The 15,710-nt window shown below is 41.0% G+C and overlaps 1 protein-coding gene across 1 annotated transcript; it reads left to right on the top strand.

Annotated features, from left to right (window-relative positions):
* The first annotated feature begins 592 nt into the window (after positions 1–592).
* LOC129712331 (dixin-like) lies at positions 593–12,453 on the top strand. Its single transcript, XM_055660671.1, has 13 exons — positions 593–741; positions 1,563–1,652; positions 1,755–1,808; positions 2,733–2,783; positions 3,694–3,798; positions 4,617–4,670; positions 5,256–5,348; positions 6,005–6,076; positions 6,443–6,604; positions 7,568–7,631; positions 7,983–8,091; positions 9,096–9,204; positions 9,924–12,453. Exons 1-13 carry the CDS (start codon positions 613–615, stop codon positions 10,005–10,007), a joined length of 1,176 nt encoding a protein of 391 aa, XP_055516646.1. The 5' UTR covers positions 593–612; the 3' UTR covers positions 10,008–12,453.
* Positions 12,454–15,710: the final 3,257 nt, after the last annotated feature.

The following is a 15,710-nucleotide window of genomic DNA, read 5'->3' as shown; positions in this document are numbered from 1 at the left end:
TTGAAAGAATTTTTTTGTAGAAAGTTGGCAAAGGTTGCTGAATTAAAAGATCAGGACCTATACACTGTGGGAAAGCATTAGATACTTCTGCACATTCCTACTTGGAGGTATGAATAGTTGACATGTCAGTGGGATATTCAGCACCCAAAACTAAATTGACTGTCCAGGTTTGGCTTATTATTGTCATTTGAACTAAAATATAGAAAAAAGCTTTAATTTGCATGCTATCCAAGCAGGTCACATGTGCCATACATAAATACAGTCAGTTCAAACTCATGTACAATAGATAGAGCAAAGAGGAAGATACGGAGTGCAGATTATAGTTCTCAACATTGCAGCATTGTATTCCTGTCCTGGCTTTGCGTTAAACTAGTAACCTTTAGATTGCCGCTAGTCTTTCTGTAGGCTGAATTGGAAATCACTCAATGTATGACATTTTCATTTGGAAAGCATAGAAAAAAACTTTTTATAAAGGGTATTCCAGGAAAATATAGATTTTATTTAAACATTTTAATTTGCAAATGAGGATCTTTAATTTGGTAGCTGAGATTATTCTGCAATAATTCCATTAATAATCTTTCCCTGTCAGAGGATAATATTGAATCTCCATGGATGTCCATCAACTCTGGAAAATTCCTGATGAATGACAGCCACTCCCTGTGGGAGGATCAGTTATTGGATCAACAGGACCAGCTGGGCAAGGAAATGGAGGAGGCCAGAAAGATGATTTCCATCCTACAAGTATGTACTTTCATTTGCGCACTTCAAAAAATGTGTTTATCTTGTTACCCTGATTGGTAATAATTTATATCTATAAATTATTTATGTCTATATATTATTATATTTATATCTATTGCAACGTTTAAGAAACATTTAGACAGGTACATGAACAGGACAGGTTTAAAGAGATATGGGCCAAATGCAGGCAGGTCGGACTAGTGAAGATGGTACATATTGGCTGGTGTGGGTAAGTTGGGCCGCAGTGCCTATTTCCATGCTGTAAGACTCTATGACTATCAAGAGGGCAAAATAATTTAAAAATACAAAATGTCATCATATTGAGGTCCTGTTGGTCATGGTACTGAAGCATGTTCACAACGTAATTGTTGCCAAGGCAGGTTGTGTGCTAATGTATCTGTTTAAGTTACCATTACCATTCAGGTATCAGGCACTCTGGTTAATTCTGGCCTTTGAGCAACTCTAGCTACCAGGGTGTAACCAATACTTACAAAATCTAAATACAACCATATCTGGCAAGTTAAAGGATTAATTTTATTCAATTTTAAAGACCACTAATTTTTTGAGTGATTTTGCATATACTTTTGACAAATTGATTTTCATAATATTCTTCCGTGGCATCAGAATTGCTCCCATTGCTCATTTTGTATTACAAAATGTATTATACTTAATACTGTTCCCACTGTTTTTGATTTCTAAAATGAACAGACTGTAGTTGTGTGGTAATTGCTGCAGACATCTAACACCAGCTCCTTGTGAGTTTACCTCATTGAGTGTCTTTGTCACCTGAAACCATGTTATAATTCTGTTGCTTTTGTTGCCAGGGGTTACTATTGAATGGTTCACTTCCTGAAGATGAACAGGAGGGGTCATTTCCCCTGAGTGAGCAAGGAGCATGTGCAGAAGAGCAACTGGTACGTGCTGTTGTATAACGAGCTACACAGTAATGTTTGGTCTGTATAACCGTTTCTTGTATCTGGAGTAAACATTTGACTGTAAATTCTTGTCTAAATCAGGTCATCATCAAGAGTCGATTGGATCTAAGCATGGATGAATGCCAAGAGTTAAAGGTACAAAGAATAGCTGCTTTTAAACGACTTCAGAAAATGTTTATGTTTGGTGTAATTGTTTCTTTGAACCAAACTGGTTCTACAAACGTGGGAGTAACGTTAATCCCCAACTATTTAGTCAGGTGGAAAGTTAACATTTCAAAACGACATTAATTCATGACTCCAAGCTGCTCACGGTTGTGGAGAAAGGGTAATAGTGTACGACCTGTCAAGTCTCAGTGGCACACCGGCCAGTAACAGCTCCAAGGAAGCTGGATCATGATCTCTTCAGTCTGAAGAAAGGTTTCGACCTAAAACGTCACCTATCCATGTTGCCCAGAGATGGTGCCTGACCCGCTGAATTACTCCAGCACTTTGTATCCCTTTGCGTATTAACCATAATTTGGCCTGTAGCCCTCCAAACCCTTCCTATCCCATATCTGTCCAAATGCCTTTTAAAAGCCGTAATTGTATCCGCTCTTATAGCTTCCTCTGGCAGTTCATTCCAGGTGAGCACTACCCTCTGAGTGGAAAGGTTGCTCCCAAGGTCCTTCTTGGATCATCTCCCCTCTCACCTTAAGCCTATGTCGTCTTATTTTAGAATCCTATACCCTGGAAAAAAGACTCATTCACTTTATTCATGTTTCTCATGATCTTGTACCCCTCAATAAGGTCACCTCTCAGCTTCAAATTCTCCAAAGAGAAAGACCCAGCCTATGAATGGGTAACGGTAGGAATGGGTGGTGGTGTGAATGGGTGGTGTTTTGAATTATTCATTTTATACCATGTTTCTCCCTCAACGTATAAATGGTTGGAGTGAGCTGAACTTTACACTATCTCCATTACTGCGGTCTCTCCATAATTATTTTGTATCCTATCTGGTGGAGGAGAAATGTTTTTAGTAGGGTAGGAATAATCCTTCTTTAATTATTTTTGAATTGACAGAAAGAACTTTCAAAATTCAAACAGCAAACCAGGAATCTGCAGGGAGTAAAGGTGAGTGCCCAGTAACATCTGTACGTGCAAAGCATCAACTGGACGGGACTGTTTCACATTACGAACCTTTCTATTCCCTGTTGATCAAACCCAGAGTGGAACATCAGTAAAAAATAATGATCTTATGTGGAAGAGTTTTTGGAGCTTATTTTGTGATCTTTTTTGCTGCCTAGTAGAATCAGAGCAGCAACAGCTGTTGTCCACCACGTTCTGACCAATAATTGCACCTCAACCATCCAAATCACTGAAATAGACAGTCTGTTTACCTTCCCTGGGAGAAAGACTGTGCATCCACTCTCTCTATTCCCTCATGATCCTATGCACCAATATAAGATCGCCCCTTAGCCTCCTGTGCTTCAAGGATTAAAGTCCCATCCTGACCAATCTCTCCCTATAGCTCAGGTCTTTGGGTCTCAGCAACATCCTCGTAAATCTTCTCGGCAGAGGGGCGGCATGGTGACCCAGCGGTAGGGTTGCTGCCTTACAGCGCCAGAGACCTGGGTTCGATCCTGACCATGGGTACTATCTGTGCAGGGTTTGCACCTTCTCCCCGTGTCTGCATGGGTTTTCCTTGGATGCTCTGGTTTCCTCACACATTCCAAAGACGTACAGGTTTGCAGGTTAATTGGCATTGGTTGTAAATTTTCCCTAGTGTGTAGGGTGGTGCTAGTTTACGGTCAGCGCGGACTCGGTGAGCAGAAGGTCCTGTTTCCGTGATGTATCTCTAAACTAAACGAAAGAAAATGCTTTTTTATCTAAAGAACATTTTAATGCCTTTAAGGAGCATGGCAGTGCATATTAAGGTCCTTTATAATATATTTGATTCAGGACATTTTGACCATATGACGTAGCTGGGTGGGGGTCTCTTGGCGCATGCTTCCCTGCTCACTGCCACATGCTTTTTCCTCAGGATGCCTTGCAGCATCGGATGGCCCAGCAGGAAAACTCCATTCTTCAGCTCAAGCAGGAGTTGCTGAGAGCGGGCATGGCCAAGGACGAACTGCTGAGTGAAAATGTGAGGACCGAGGGGCTTTGATAGTTAACTCACCGGGAAATGTATTCAAGTTGATAAGGTGCTTCCTGGCTGGTTGAGTTCCTCCAGGGCTTTATTTTGTGCTTGAGGAGCGAGGCATTGGAAGTAGAACCACGTATGGGATAGGTCGTGGCCAGGTGAAATTAAAATAGAAAGTGGTGAAAATAATATACCTTTCAGCAGATACATTTACCATGGTGAAGTGAACAGAACAGTAAGAAATTCCATGTTAACAATATTTTAAGTACAAGTACGGAACCCTTGGTTTATAGAACCTTGCCAGATTATCAATTTTCCCGGGCCAACAGAGGTCACGTAATAATAATAATAATAATTCAACAATACACCTCTGACCCACTAACTATATCCCTCCCGTACCTCTAAAGCACCACGAACTGCTAGAAACTTAAATAAAGAATAAACAAAGTAAACAATTAACTGATTCAGCACGGAGACACACCACCCGAAAGAGCCTGCGACACATGCAATACTCTTGTAATTTAGTCCGGATTAAAGGAGGTGCCCGGATCAGTGGCGGTGTACCTGTGTATATAATGAGAAGGGGGAGTGATGAGGAGAGAACCTGTAAATTCAACTTTATGAATGATGGAGTGGCGAATGCTCACATCAGGAAATCAACGCTTCTTGGCGGCGATGGAGTCTAACGGTGCTAATGTGATGCAACACTTTTCAGAAAGCATTCTAGGGATTTATGTGATGAGCCAAATGCCCTTTGCTTGTTTATCTTCCTGAATATAACTGCTGAAGCCATTTCTGTCACTTTCATTTTGTGTTGACAGCTTGACCTTCAGAGGAAGTCTGAAGAACGGAACCGGATGGTTGGGGAATTTAAAGTAAGCAACTCTAAGACCCACAGTCGGAAATTATTGCACTTTGGGGTCTAAGAATCACACGATTTATTGAAATGGCCACATACTTTACATCAACAATCTGGTTCACAGAGTGAACATTAATTGTAAATCATTATTTTTCTGGGACGTAAATAAATCATGTTATAAGTTGCATTATATTCATGTCTCATTGTTGGTTATGTAGATATATTGTAACTGTTGTTTAAAATGCCATACTGGTTCTTGTGCTTGATGCAGTAATATTATATGTAGACAGCAGATGGGAGTGAATCCCACATTATTGGAGTTGTTGTCTTGTGAACAATACGTTCAACCAAAAGCTTCTCTGTGTTAGTGCTTCAAGTGGACCCCGTGGTTACACAGAAGAGCACACTATTCACAGAAGAGCCCTGACAGCATTCATCCTCAACCACTGGCACACAGCAGAGAAATGAATCATTCAACATGCAACCCATAACTTCACAAATGACAGCTGTGCTTTTCTCACAACAAGATTTCACATACAAGTAAATCGATTTGAGAAATGCTAATGTTTCCATCTTTGTGATGTGTTATATGTCCCCACAGAGGGAGATGGGTCAGAAGGAGAGACTGTTCCAACAACAGAAGGTTAAACTGGATGATGCACTGCGGAAACTAACAGAAACTACTCACATAAAGGTACGAGAAGGTGCTTTGTCCATCAAACTGTACACAAAACTATACAACACAAAAAATACAATCATATCAAATAACAATACAAAGAAAGTGTGGTACAGCCATTTGAGTTCTCTATGCACTTTTAAATTTAAATGGTACTGAAGCAAACTAAAGTGATATTCCCAGTCCATCGATTTACTCAGTAAAAGTGCTGGAAGAGCTGAGCGGGTCAGGCAGCAACTGTGGAGGCAGACAAATGGTCTACATCCTGCTTCAGGACACTCCAGCACTTTGTTTATGCTCTTGATTCCAGCAGCTGCAGTCCTTTGTGTCTCCATTTGATTGAATTTACTCATTTGATTGAATTCAACATTTTAAAAATAATTTTGAACATTTCAGTTATAAACTAGTTAACATCCTCTTTGTTATATAAATGAAAAGTTTAAACGAGAAAAATCCTTTCAGTTTGGAGTAGTGATTAAAATCACCGGCATTGCACCTTTTCCGAGAGGCATGCTGTTACTCAGCCATACCTGTACTTTCTGTTGTAACCCCTTGTTCAGCGAACGCCTGGATTAGTGAGGTATTTAGTATTAATCGGCAAAACGGGTAAAAGTACGTGTGCCAACTTATTCACATTGCTGTTTTTCTTCTATGTGATATTCTAATTGTTACAGAATGACTTGCAGAGAGAGTTGGACCACAAGGAGATACTTCTGCAGCAGCTGGTGAACAGAGGGGAGGAAGAGGTACAGTTTGCCGCCTCATCGCAGGCAGATACAGAATTTATGCAATTTATCATTAATAAATGGGCATGATTTCATACAGTGCATGAATAATAATGAAAAACTCAAGCTGACCCCTCACAAATATCTCCGCATTAAACCCTGATTATTACTGAGCATTTTATTTCATTGGTTTTTACAGCTGCTCGCAGCATGATGCACTGAATTTTAGAGATTATTATTTCAAATTTCTGACTGCAAAACAAGTTAAAACTTTCCTTAGAATTCATTGTACAGCTGCTGTCCAATGAAAGGCTGTGTTTGATTGCCGTTGAGTCAGGAACATCCGTCTGAATGATATTCTGTGTATGTTTCCTTGTGTAAATTCAGACAGAGGACCTTCAGGTGGTACGAGATTCACTACGAAGTTTACGTAACAGCTTTGCTGGTCATGACCCTCAGCACCACACCATCGACACCCTGGAACAAGGAATTTCAAGTTTATTAGACCGAATGCATGTAGCCCAAGCACAGGGAAGAGGCAGCAACAAAGTAAGGACGTGTTCCCTAGCTGTGTAAAACCAAATGATTCAGTGATCAATTTCTGGTGGATTTTTTCCTTACTCTTTATATCTATGTGAGCAATCTTCATTAGTTGAAACTGCGCTGTGGTATAAAACTGACTGGTGCAACCATATGTATAAGCAGGAACTGCAGATGCTGATTAAACCAAAGACAGACACAAAAAGCTGGAGTAACTCAGCAGGTCAGGCAGCATCTCTGGAGAAAAGGAATAGGTGACGTTTTGGGTCGAGTCCTTCTGGTCTGAAGTAAGATCTCAACCTGAAACATCTTCTATTAACTTTCTCCATAGATGCTGCTTAACCCGCTGAGTTACTCCAGCTTTTTGTGTCTATCTTAGGTGCATCATACGCTAATCTCAGATCTGTCACATGACAAGTGAGCTGAAGCTTCTGGTTAGGAACTAGACTCAATGTACCAATTGCACACCACTTGATTTTAACACCCTGTGTTCAAACTGTATAATGCCATTAGTTGGGGAAGCAATGCATCTAGTCACAAAACACGGAAACGGACCCTTCGTCCCAACTCATCCATGCCGACCAACATCCAAGCCAGTTCCATTTGACCACATTTAGCTCTAATCCCTCTAAATCATTCCTAGTAACTGTCCACATGTCTTTTAAATGCTGCTATAGTACCTGCCTCAATACCGGGTCACCATGAGCTTTGCCCGCTCTCGAGTGGCTCGAGGAACCTGTGGCGTTATTTCCAATGAACACAGGGTGTTGTTCCAATATTCCAGACAACATTAATCTCTGAGACAAAATCACATTAAATTGCTATTGTGAGAGCTTGCTTTACACAAATTGGATGCCGATATGCCTACAGTTCAATAATGAGCACAAAACTTGATTTGTAAAACTATATATAATTTCCTGAAAGCAATATAGAGATGCATGGTAAATACACTTTTTTGTTAATGTTGTGTAGACTCCAGTGAAAAATTCAGGAAGAGGATCAGACACAGAAAGAGAATCCTGGCCATCAAATCCCAGTAAGTTCTGAACAATTAAATAGCAGCTGTTTTAGGCATCAAATCGTAGCTCAATTTGATATGTGATATGTGATGCATGATATGTGATGCATGATATTTTAACTTAATTGTTTTTCTTTTTTAAGAAATATTTGTAAGATTGTGAACAAGTCATTATACCATAATGCAGCCATATTCTGGTTGTAATGTGCAGAGAATATTTGATCATTGTTATTTTGTTGTTTTTTATCATTTGTTATTACTATTTTCTCCACCGTACACATGTAGGGTCATTGATGTACTGTAGTTGCCATCATGTGGCAGCATATTTGGTTTTCGCATTTCAGAATGACTTCTCTTTTTCTTTCTCAGCGACTCTTCATTTTCACAACAGCCCTGGTCTGAGAAATCGTGTCTTCACAAAGGTGCTATACTTCACAGACCGAACCCTTGTGCCATTCATGATAAACATTCCAAAGAGGCAAGTATTCTACCACTCGCAGAAATATTTTGACAATGAGACCATCAAAAATTTCCTTCGGTTTCATGGGCAAAACTATTGGATGAAGCATTAGCGTGTTTTTTTTGTACAAGCTTTTCCCCATCTGCTTTCCTTCTGCATTTTTCTCTTCTCGATAAACAGCTGAAATGATGTTTAAACAGTGAAAATATGACTTTGAACCAGTGAATAAGATATGACCGATGTCTATGAGAATACAGGATTGTAATACAGGGATCTTTTAGCTTTATTCTGGGAAAGTAAATGGCTTTTTTAAAACTAATACTGATTGCATGATACAAATAAGGTTCTAATCTTTGCCGTGATGTCCCTGAAGATAGAAAGCCATCAGCTTACTCAGCCTCGGCTGCTGCTGTGCACGTACAAAGCACTGAGTTGATTTTGGTTTATTATTGCCACTTTTTGCAAGATACAGTGATAAGCTTTGTTTGCTGCTATCCAGTCAAATCATATTATACATGAGTACAATCAAGCCAAATGCAAGTACAGCAGGTAGTACAAAGAGAAAATACGAGTGCAGAATATAGTGTTACAGCATTATGGCTTTACAGTCGCAGAGAAAGTGCAGATTAAATAAGAAATGCAGCACTGCTGCGAGGTAGGTTGGAAGATTGGGACTACACCCTAGTTTATGGGATGACCATTCAGTAGTCTGATAACAGTGGGGAAAAAGCTGTTCTGGTGGTACGTGCTTTCAAACTTTGGTATCTTCCGCCCGATGGGAGGGGTAAGAATGACTGGGGTAAGAAAAGTCCTTGATTATGTTGGCAACTTTCTCAAGGCAGTGTGAAATGTTGATGGTGGGGAAGCTGGTCTGTGTGATGGCTACCTCGCTACAACTTCTTGCTACGCACAAGGTGTGCATTTCTTTCCACATTCGCTCAGGGAAAATCTTTTTATTTAAATTGGCCGAAAAGATCCTGTTTAAACTTGTACGTTATTAATTTGCTAACCTAATTTTCCAGCCTTGGTGAGGTGACTCTTAAAGATTTTAAAGCAGCAATAGATCGGGAAGGGAACTATCGATATCACTTCAAGGCACTGGACCCAGAGTTTGGCACTGTGAAGGAAGAGGTAAGCTTGAGGCATTGGTCTTTGTCGGGTGGAATATTACAGATATTTGTGGCTTTTACTTGGCAGTGAACTATATTGTTTGCGTTGTGTAAAGGAGCACGTGCGACTTGGATACAACTAGATTCCCATGTCCCAAGGGAAAATCTTTTTATTTAAATTGGACATAAAGATCTAGTTTAAACTTGTACATTATTAATTTGCTAACCTAATTTTCCAGCCTTGGCGAGGTGACTTGATTTTAAAGCAGAAATAGATCGGGAAGGGAATTATCAATGGCACTGGACCCAGAATTTGGCACTGTGAAGGAACTTTAGAACATTATTGTCTGTGTTGTGTAAAGGAGCATGCGCAACTTTGGTGTAACTAGATTGCCAAGCGTGTAATTAACTCACTGGGGTTGAGCATTGCTGACTAACCCAGCTATTATTGCCCAGACCACTGCCATGCTGACCTCCATCATAAGAGACAGCTGCAGTGAGCCATCTTGCAGATGGGCTTACGTGCAGGCTGCCGTGTTGCAGTTTGAATTCCTGCCGCTGCATCAACGATTCAGGCCACCGGAAACCATGCTCGTAACCGACCCACTATTCTTGCACATCTCCAATTGATAAATGGGTAAATGATGTAACTTTGTTTTACAAAGCGTGTGCAGGATGTTACAACCCGTACCAAAAGCAGAGGTTGGCAAATGTAGACCTTTTTATAATTTGTTCCCACAGCTTTTCCATGATGACGACATCGTTCCAGGTTGGGAAGGCAAAATAGTTGCATGGGTCGAAGAAGACGGTGGTGACAGTCGGTAGATTAATCCTCGCCTCCAGATCGGGAGCTTGAACCTTGCTTTATAAAGTACAGACCTAAGGAGGACACCCACCAAAGAGCCAAAAGACACCATCCAAGTCTTCACACTCTCCTCTGCCTTCAGGGTAGACATCGTGCTGTGCCAACGGCCTCATGTGGACTGGAGACGAGTCGGGTGTAAAAGCCTTGCACTGACGTCTGGCTGCTGTTTGGCTAACGTGGCTTCTGTTGGTCACTACCAGTGTACAATTATGATGCCATTCATAGGCAATGAGTAGACTGTGGCTTACATCAGTGTTGTGCGGAACAGCTTCAGTTGAATTTTGCTGCTGTTACATCCTCAAAGCTTGGAGCATCTAAGGCTATCGTGACTTATACCTGAGCTCTTGACATAACTATTATGTTTCATGTTGTTTAAATTCCAAACTTTCTTCATGACAAACCTGTAAATATCATCTTTGCTAATTGTTTCTACTTCGTACCATTGTGGTTACATCAGAGTTCTCAGCTGAGTGACTGCAGTTCTGAGCTTCAAGGCTAGGGCGAACTGTGCCGGTTAGCAGGTACAAGGAGGTGCCACAGGATTGTGGTGGTGGTGGGCACCCTTCAAATAGCAGCCAATGTTTTACCTGTATCGTGTCTTGTAGACCCTACTGCTGGTGTGTGGCGGGATCTACCTGGGCTTGTTGGCTACAGATTACTCTTAGGAGAACAGGAATTAATCATCCCAGGAACTGCAGATGTTAGGCATTGGTTCTTTTCCCACAGAACAACAGAGGCCATTAGGTGACAACACCCCTTAGTGCACTGCCTGCTGCCTGGTAAAGGAGCAGCATTCCTCTCCTCAAAGCACCATGCCCACATGACCTGCATTTAACAAACCTGTAAAGTCAACAGCATCTGAAGAAAGTTTAGACGGCACCCTCTTAAAATAGTAGCATGTTCGTCATTACAAATTAAAACACAAAAGCAAATAGGCCCATTAGATTTTTCGTATCTTGTGTACAGAGTTCATACTGCTCCTATTCAGTCACAGTAGAGGAACAGCCAGGCTCCCGGAAAATCAGACAGTGCAGCTTAGAAACGGTTGTTCTGCCTGCTTTGCATGTGCCAATTATTTAAAAGAAGTAACCTGCTGGTTCATGTTCTCTGATCTTCCTCATTGCAAACCATCTAAGGGCAGCACAGTGGCGCAGCAGTAGAGCTGCTGCCGCATGGTGACAGAGACTCAGGTTCGATCTTGACCTCGGGTGCTGTCTGTGTGGTTTGTACGTTTTCCCTGTGACTGCATGGGTTTTCACCAATTGCTCCTGTTTCCTCCCACACCCCAAACACCTGCCAGTTTGCAGGTTAATTGGCCTTCTGTAAATTGCTCCTAGTGTGTAAGGAGTAGATAATATAGAACTAGTATGTGAACGGGTAATTGATGGTTGGCATGGACTCAGTTGGTCAAAGGGCTTGTTTCCCTGCTGTATCTCTCAACTAATTAAAATAAAAGGTAGTGAAGCATTTAAAGGCATGTGGGAAAGTCATAAGAACTTTCTGCAAGAATCACCAACCAATTTGGATTTAGTAACTTTATTTTAGGGTTACCGCAGTGACAGGAACGAAACTGATTGCTGACGGTAATGGGAGCTTGGTTTTGTCCAGAGGGTAAATTTAACAGAAGCGAGTAATGCAAAAGTACATGAGTACACATTACAAGACCTACAGCTTGCTTACAACACTGCCTTTTTTAAATGGGACATGGAATAGTTTTAACACAGAAGCATTAATGCCATCAAGAAATTATGCATTGAAAGATTTTGGTAATTTCAAATTAAGAATTTTGAGAATGTTTACCAACACCACATACTTGTGTAGGTAAATTTGTTTTTAAACATCAGCTATCCTTTTAGCTTTTTTAATTTTTTGTATGTGACAATTATGCTGCTCAAATTGGCTAGTATTTGGAAATTTACATTATCAAACTGGATTTTAAGTAACTGCAGTCAAATCTTGTTTGTGAAAAATTATGAGACCTGGAAAGTACCCTTTTATAAATGGAGGGTTATCTTGAAGAATGAATTACCCTTGACTACTTTTTTCACAATAGACTGCTTTTTAAAAAATACTGGATGTTTTGCCAGAGTTTCTGCTGTTGTATGCGCTGGCACTATGTTTAGGCCACACATGGTACCAGGCATTTATTGTAAGTGCCAAATGATTACTGCTGTGCAGTTCAAAGTTGCAGAGCTCAACATTCCAAATAATGCAAGTGGAGTAATTGATGTGTGCATTGTAAAAGCTGTTCTGTTGCAAGAAAGGTTGTTTGGATTGTGTAAACTTGACTGGTCCTTCAAATGCCTTCCAAAGAAACTTGTTTGTCATAATGTTGTGTGATTGTATAAGGATTACTGTTTTAAAAAAGCTTGCATTTTCAATAAAATGTGGGCTATTTGTACAACAGCTCGATATATTGTGGAAAATGCCTCCTAATTTCTTGGGTTATTCAGCCAAAGCTGCTCAGTGGTTTGGTGTGTACTTGTTGCACAGTTCCACTATTCTTTTAAAAGCTTCCGTGCTGTTTGCCTCAAATACCACAAGGCATTTATTATAACATTTGTTAGGGTCAAACACCATCCCTTGAAATCTCTGGATTTATTGGTGACTGTTGTATTTATGACCTTTAATTTTAAATTATCGTAACATTACAAATTACTGCTATATAGTAATATAGAACAGAAATAGGCATTTCGGCCCAACTTGCCCATGCCGATCAAGATGCACTATCTACATTAGTTCCACCTATCCATGTACCTGTCCAAATACCTTCTAAATGATGTTATTGTACCTGCATCAACTACATCCTCTGGCAGCTCGTTCCATATACCCACCGTTCCCTGTGTGTGAAAAGTTACCACTCAGGTTCCTATTAAATTATTCCCCTCTCTAAACCTATGTCCCCTGATTCTTGATTCTCCTACTCTGAGGAAAAGACTGTGCATTTACCCTATCTATTCCCCTCATGATCTTACATACCTCTCCAAGATCAGTCCTCATCCTCCTGCACTCCAAGGAATAAAGTCCTAGCCTGCTCAACCTCTCCCTATAGCCCACATGCTCAAGTCCTGGCAACATCCTTGTAAATCTTCTCTACACTCTTTCCAGCTTAATGACATCCTTCCTATAGAAGGGTCCAAAACTAAACACAATACTCTAAATGCGACCTCGCCATTGTCTTGTACAACTGTAACATAACATCCCAACTTCTATACTAAATATCCTGATCAATGAACTGAGTCTTCTTCACAACCCTATCTATCTGTTACATAATTTTCAAGGAACTATGCACTTGCACTCCATGATCCCTCTGCTCTGCAACACTTCCCAGTAAAGTAACTTTTGGTTGCTTCTTAAAAAACTTTGTGAGACACCATCTCCCACATACAAAACCATACTGACTATCCCTAATCAGCCTTTGCCATGTTGTGAGAAGAGGGTCGGAAGGAATTGCAGATGTTTGAATAAACCGTAGACACAAAATACTGGAGTAACAAAGAGGGACAGGCAGCATCTCCGGAGAGAAGGAATGGGTGATGTTTCAGGTCGAGACCCTTCTTCAGACTAGTCTGGAGAAAGGGAAACGGGTGGTTGAACAGTGGTTGCTGGTTTCAATCATCCAAATGCATCTTATCCCTCAGGATTCTCTCCAGTAACTTGCCTATCACAGATGTTAGGCTCAATAGTCAATAGTTCCCAGGCTCTTGCAGCCCATCTGAAATAGAGGCACAATATTAGCCACTCTCCAGTGTGCTGACATCTCACCCACACTTAATGATGATTCATATATATCAGCCAGAGCGCCTGCAGTTTCTTCTCTAGCTTCCCACATTGATATATCTAATCAGGCCCAGAAGATTTATCAACCTTCATACGTCTTAGGATATTCAGCACCACGTCGATTGCACTGACTGTCCTGAAGGCATAGAAACATAGAAAATATGTGCAGGAGGCCATTCGGCACTTCGAGCCAGCACCGCCATTCATTGTGATCATGGCTGATTGTCCCCTATCAATAACCCGTGCCTGCCTTCTCCCCATATCCCTTGACTCCACTAGCCCCTAGAGCTCTATCTAACTCTCTCTTAAATCTATCCAGTGATTTGGCCTCCACATTTCCATTAACTGTCCTAAGTTCTCCTGGCTTCATGTCTTTCTCCATAGAGAAGAAATATTCATTGAAGACCTTGCCAATCTCCTGCGGCTCTACACAGAGGTGACTGGTTTGGTTTCTGAGGGGCCCTATTTGTTCTCTACTTACCCTCTGCCTTAATGTACTTATAAAATCTCTTTGGATGTTCTTTAATATAATCCCGCTAGAGCTATCTTCTGCCCCCTTTTTTGCCTTCCTGATTTCCTTCTTAAGCATGCTCCTCAGTTCCTGAAACTCTTCCAGATCTACACTTGATTCCAGCTGCTTATAACCGTCCCATACCTCTTTTTTTTCTGACCAGAGCCTCAAATTTTCTCGTCATCCATACTTCTTTATCCCACTTCACTCTAACAGAAAGATGCATGCCCTGAACTTTGTCATCACACTTTTAAAAACATCCCACTTTCCGGACATTCCTTCACCTGCAAACAACCTATTCCAATCAACTTGAGCACGTTCCTATCTAATACCATCAAAGTTGGCCTTGCCTCTATTTCAGCCTTGCCCCAGTTCAGAATTAAGTAGAGATAGACGCAAAATGCTGGAGTAACTCAACAGGTCAGGCGGCATTTCTGGAAAAAATAGATAGGCGATGTTTCCGGTCGGAACCCTTCTTCACACGGATTTATATAAACCAGCACCTGCAGTACTTTGTTATTACATTTTGACTGCTACACTGCGATTCCTCTTCAGGGTATGCCGACTTTTAAGAAGTTCTCCCCTTGAGTTACTCTAGCAATTTGTGTCTATCTTTGGTATCTAGTTTCTTGTTATTACATTTCTGAATTTTAACTTGCCCGCACTGTCTTTATCCATAATTATTTTAAAGCTAATAGGTCGTCAAGTTTATTCGTCACATACATATACGAGATGTGCAGTGAAATGAAAAGTGGCAATGCTCGCGAATTGTGCAAAAAACAAACAAACTACAATCAGAATGGAACGGAATCACATATTAGTGGGACGAAGAAAACAGCAATTTAAAAAAAGACACCACACAACAGTAAAATGGTACAGTAAAGTTAGTCCCTGGAGAGATAGGAGTTTACAGTCCTCCGGGGAGAAACTCCTTCTCATCCTCTCCCCAATGGAGGCATTTGCCATGTTGTGAGAACAGAGGGTCGGAAGGAATTGCAGATGTTTGAATAAACCGTAGACACAAAATACTGGAGTAACAAAGAGGGACAGGCAGCATCTCCGGAGAGAAGGAATGGGTGATGTTTCAGGTCGAGACCCTTCTTCAGACTAGTCTGGAGAAAGGGAAACGAGTGGTTGAACAGTGGTTGCTGATTTCAAAAACCTTGCCCAAGGACACTTCAGCCACTTGCCCTTCCTAATTTCCTCGGAGCAGATCAAGTTTTGCTCTCTCCCATAGGTCCTTCTAGGTATTTCCTGAGGAAACTTTCATGAACATGTTTGACAAATTCCACTCCATCTAAGCCCGTGGCACAATGACAGTCCCAGTTTTTGCAGGCATTCCCTGACGTAGGTAGGTCTTATGGGGTTGGAC

The sequence above is a fragment of the Leucoraja erinacea genome, chromosome 32 (genome assembly GCF_028641065.1).
Source record: "Leucoraja erinacea ecotype New England chromosome 32, Leri_hhj_1, whole genome shotgun sequence".
NCBI classification, from domain to species: Eukaryota; Metazoa; Chordata; class Chondrichthyes; order Rajiformes; family Rajidae; genus Leucoraja; species Leucoraja erinaceus.
The sequence above is the reverse complement of the archived record's forward strand: the minus strand, read 5'-3'. Positions and strand labels throughout refer to the sequence as shown.

What these genes read in the sequence shown, in the direction of transcription:
- LOC129712331 (XM_055660671.1), top strand. Translation starts at nt 613, where the DNA reads ATGTCCATCAACTCTGGAAAATTCCTGATGAATGACAGCCACTCCCTG. An exon ending in GGATGGTTGGGGAATTTAAA is followed by an intron (nt 4,671 to 5,255) that starts GTAAGCAACTCT and finishes ATGTCCCCACAG; the next exon opens with AGGGAGATGGGTCAGAAGGA. An exon ending in CAGAAACTACTCACATAAAG is followed by an intron (nt 5,349 to 6,004) that starts GTACGAGAAGGT and finishes TAATTGTTACAG; the next exon opens with AATGACTTGCAGAGAGAGTT.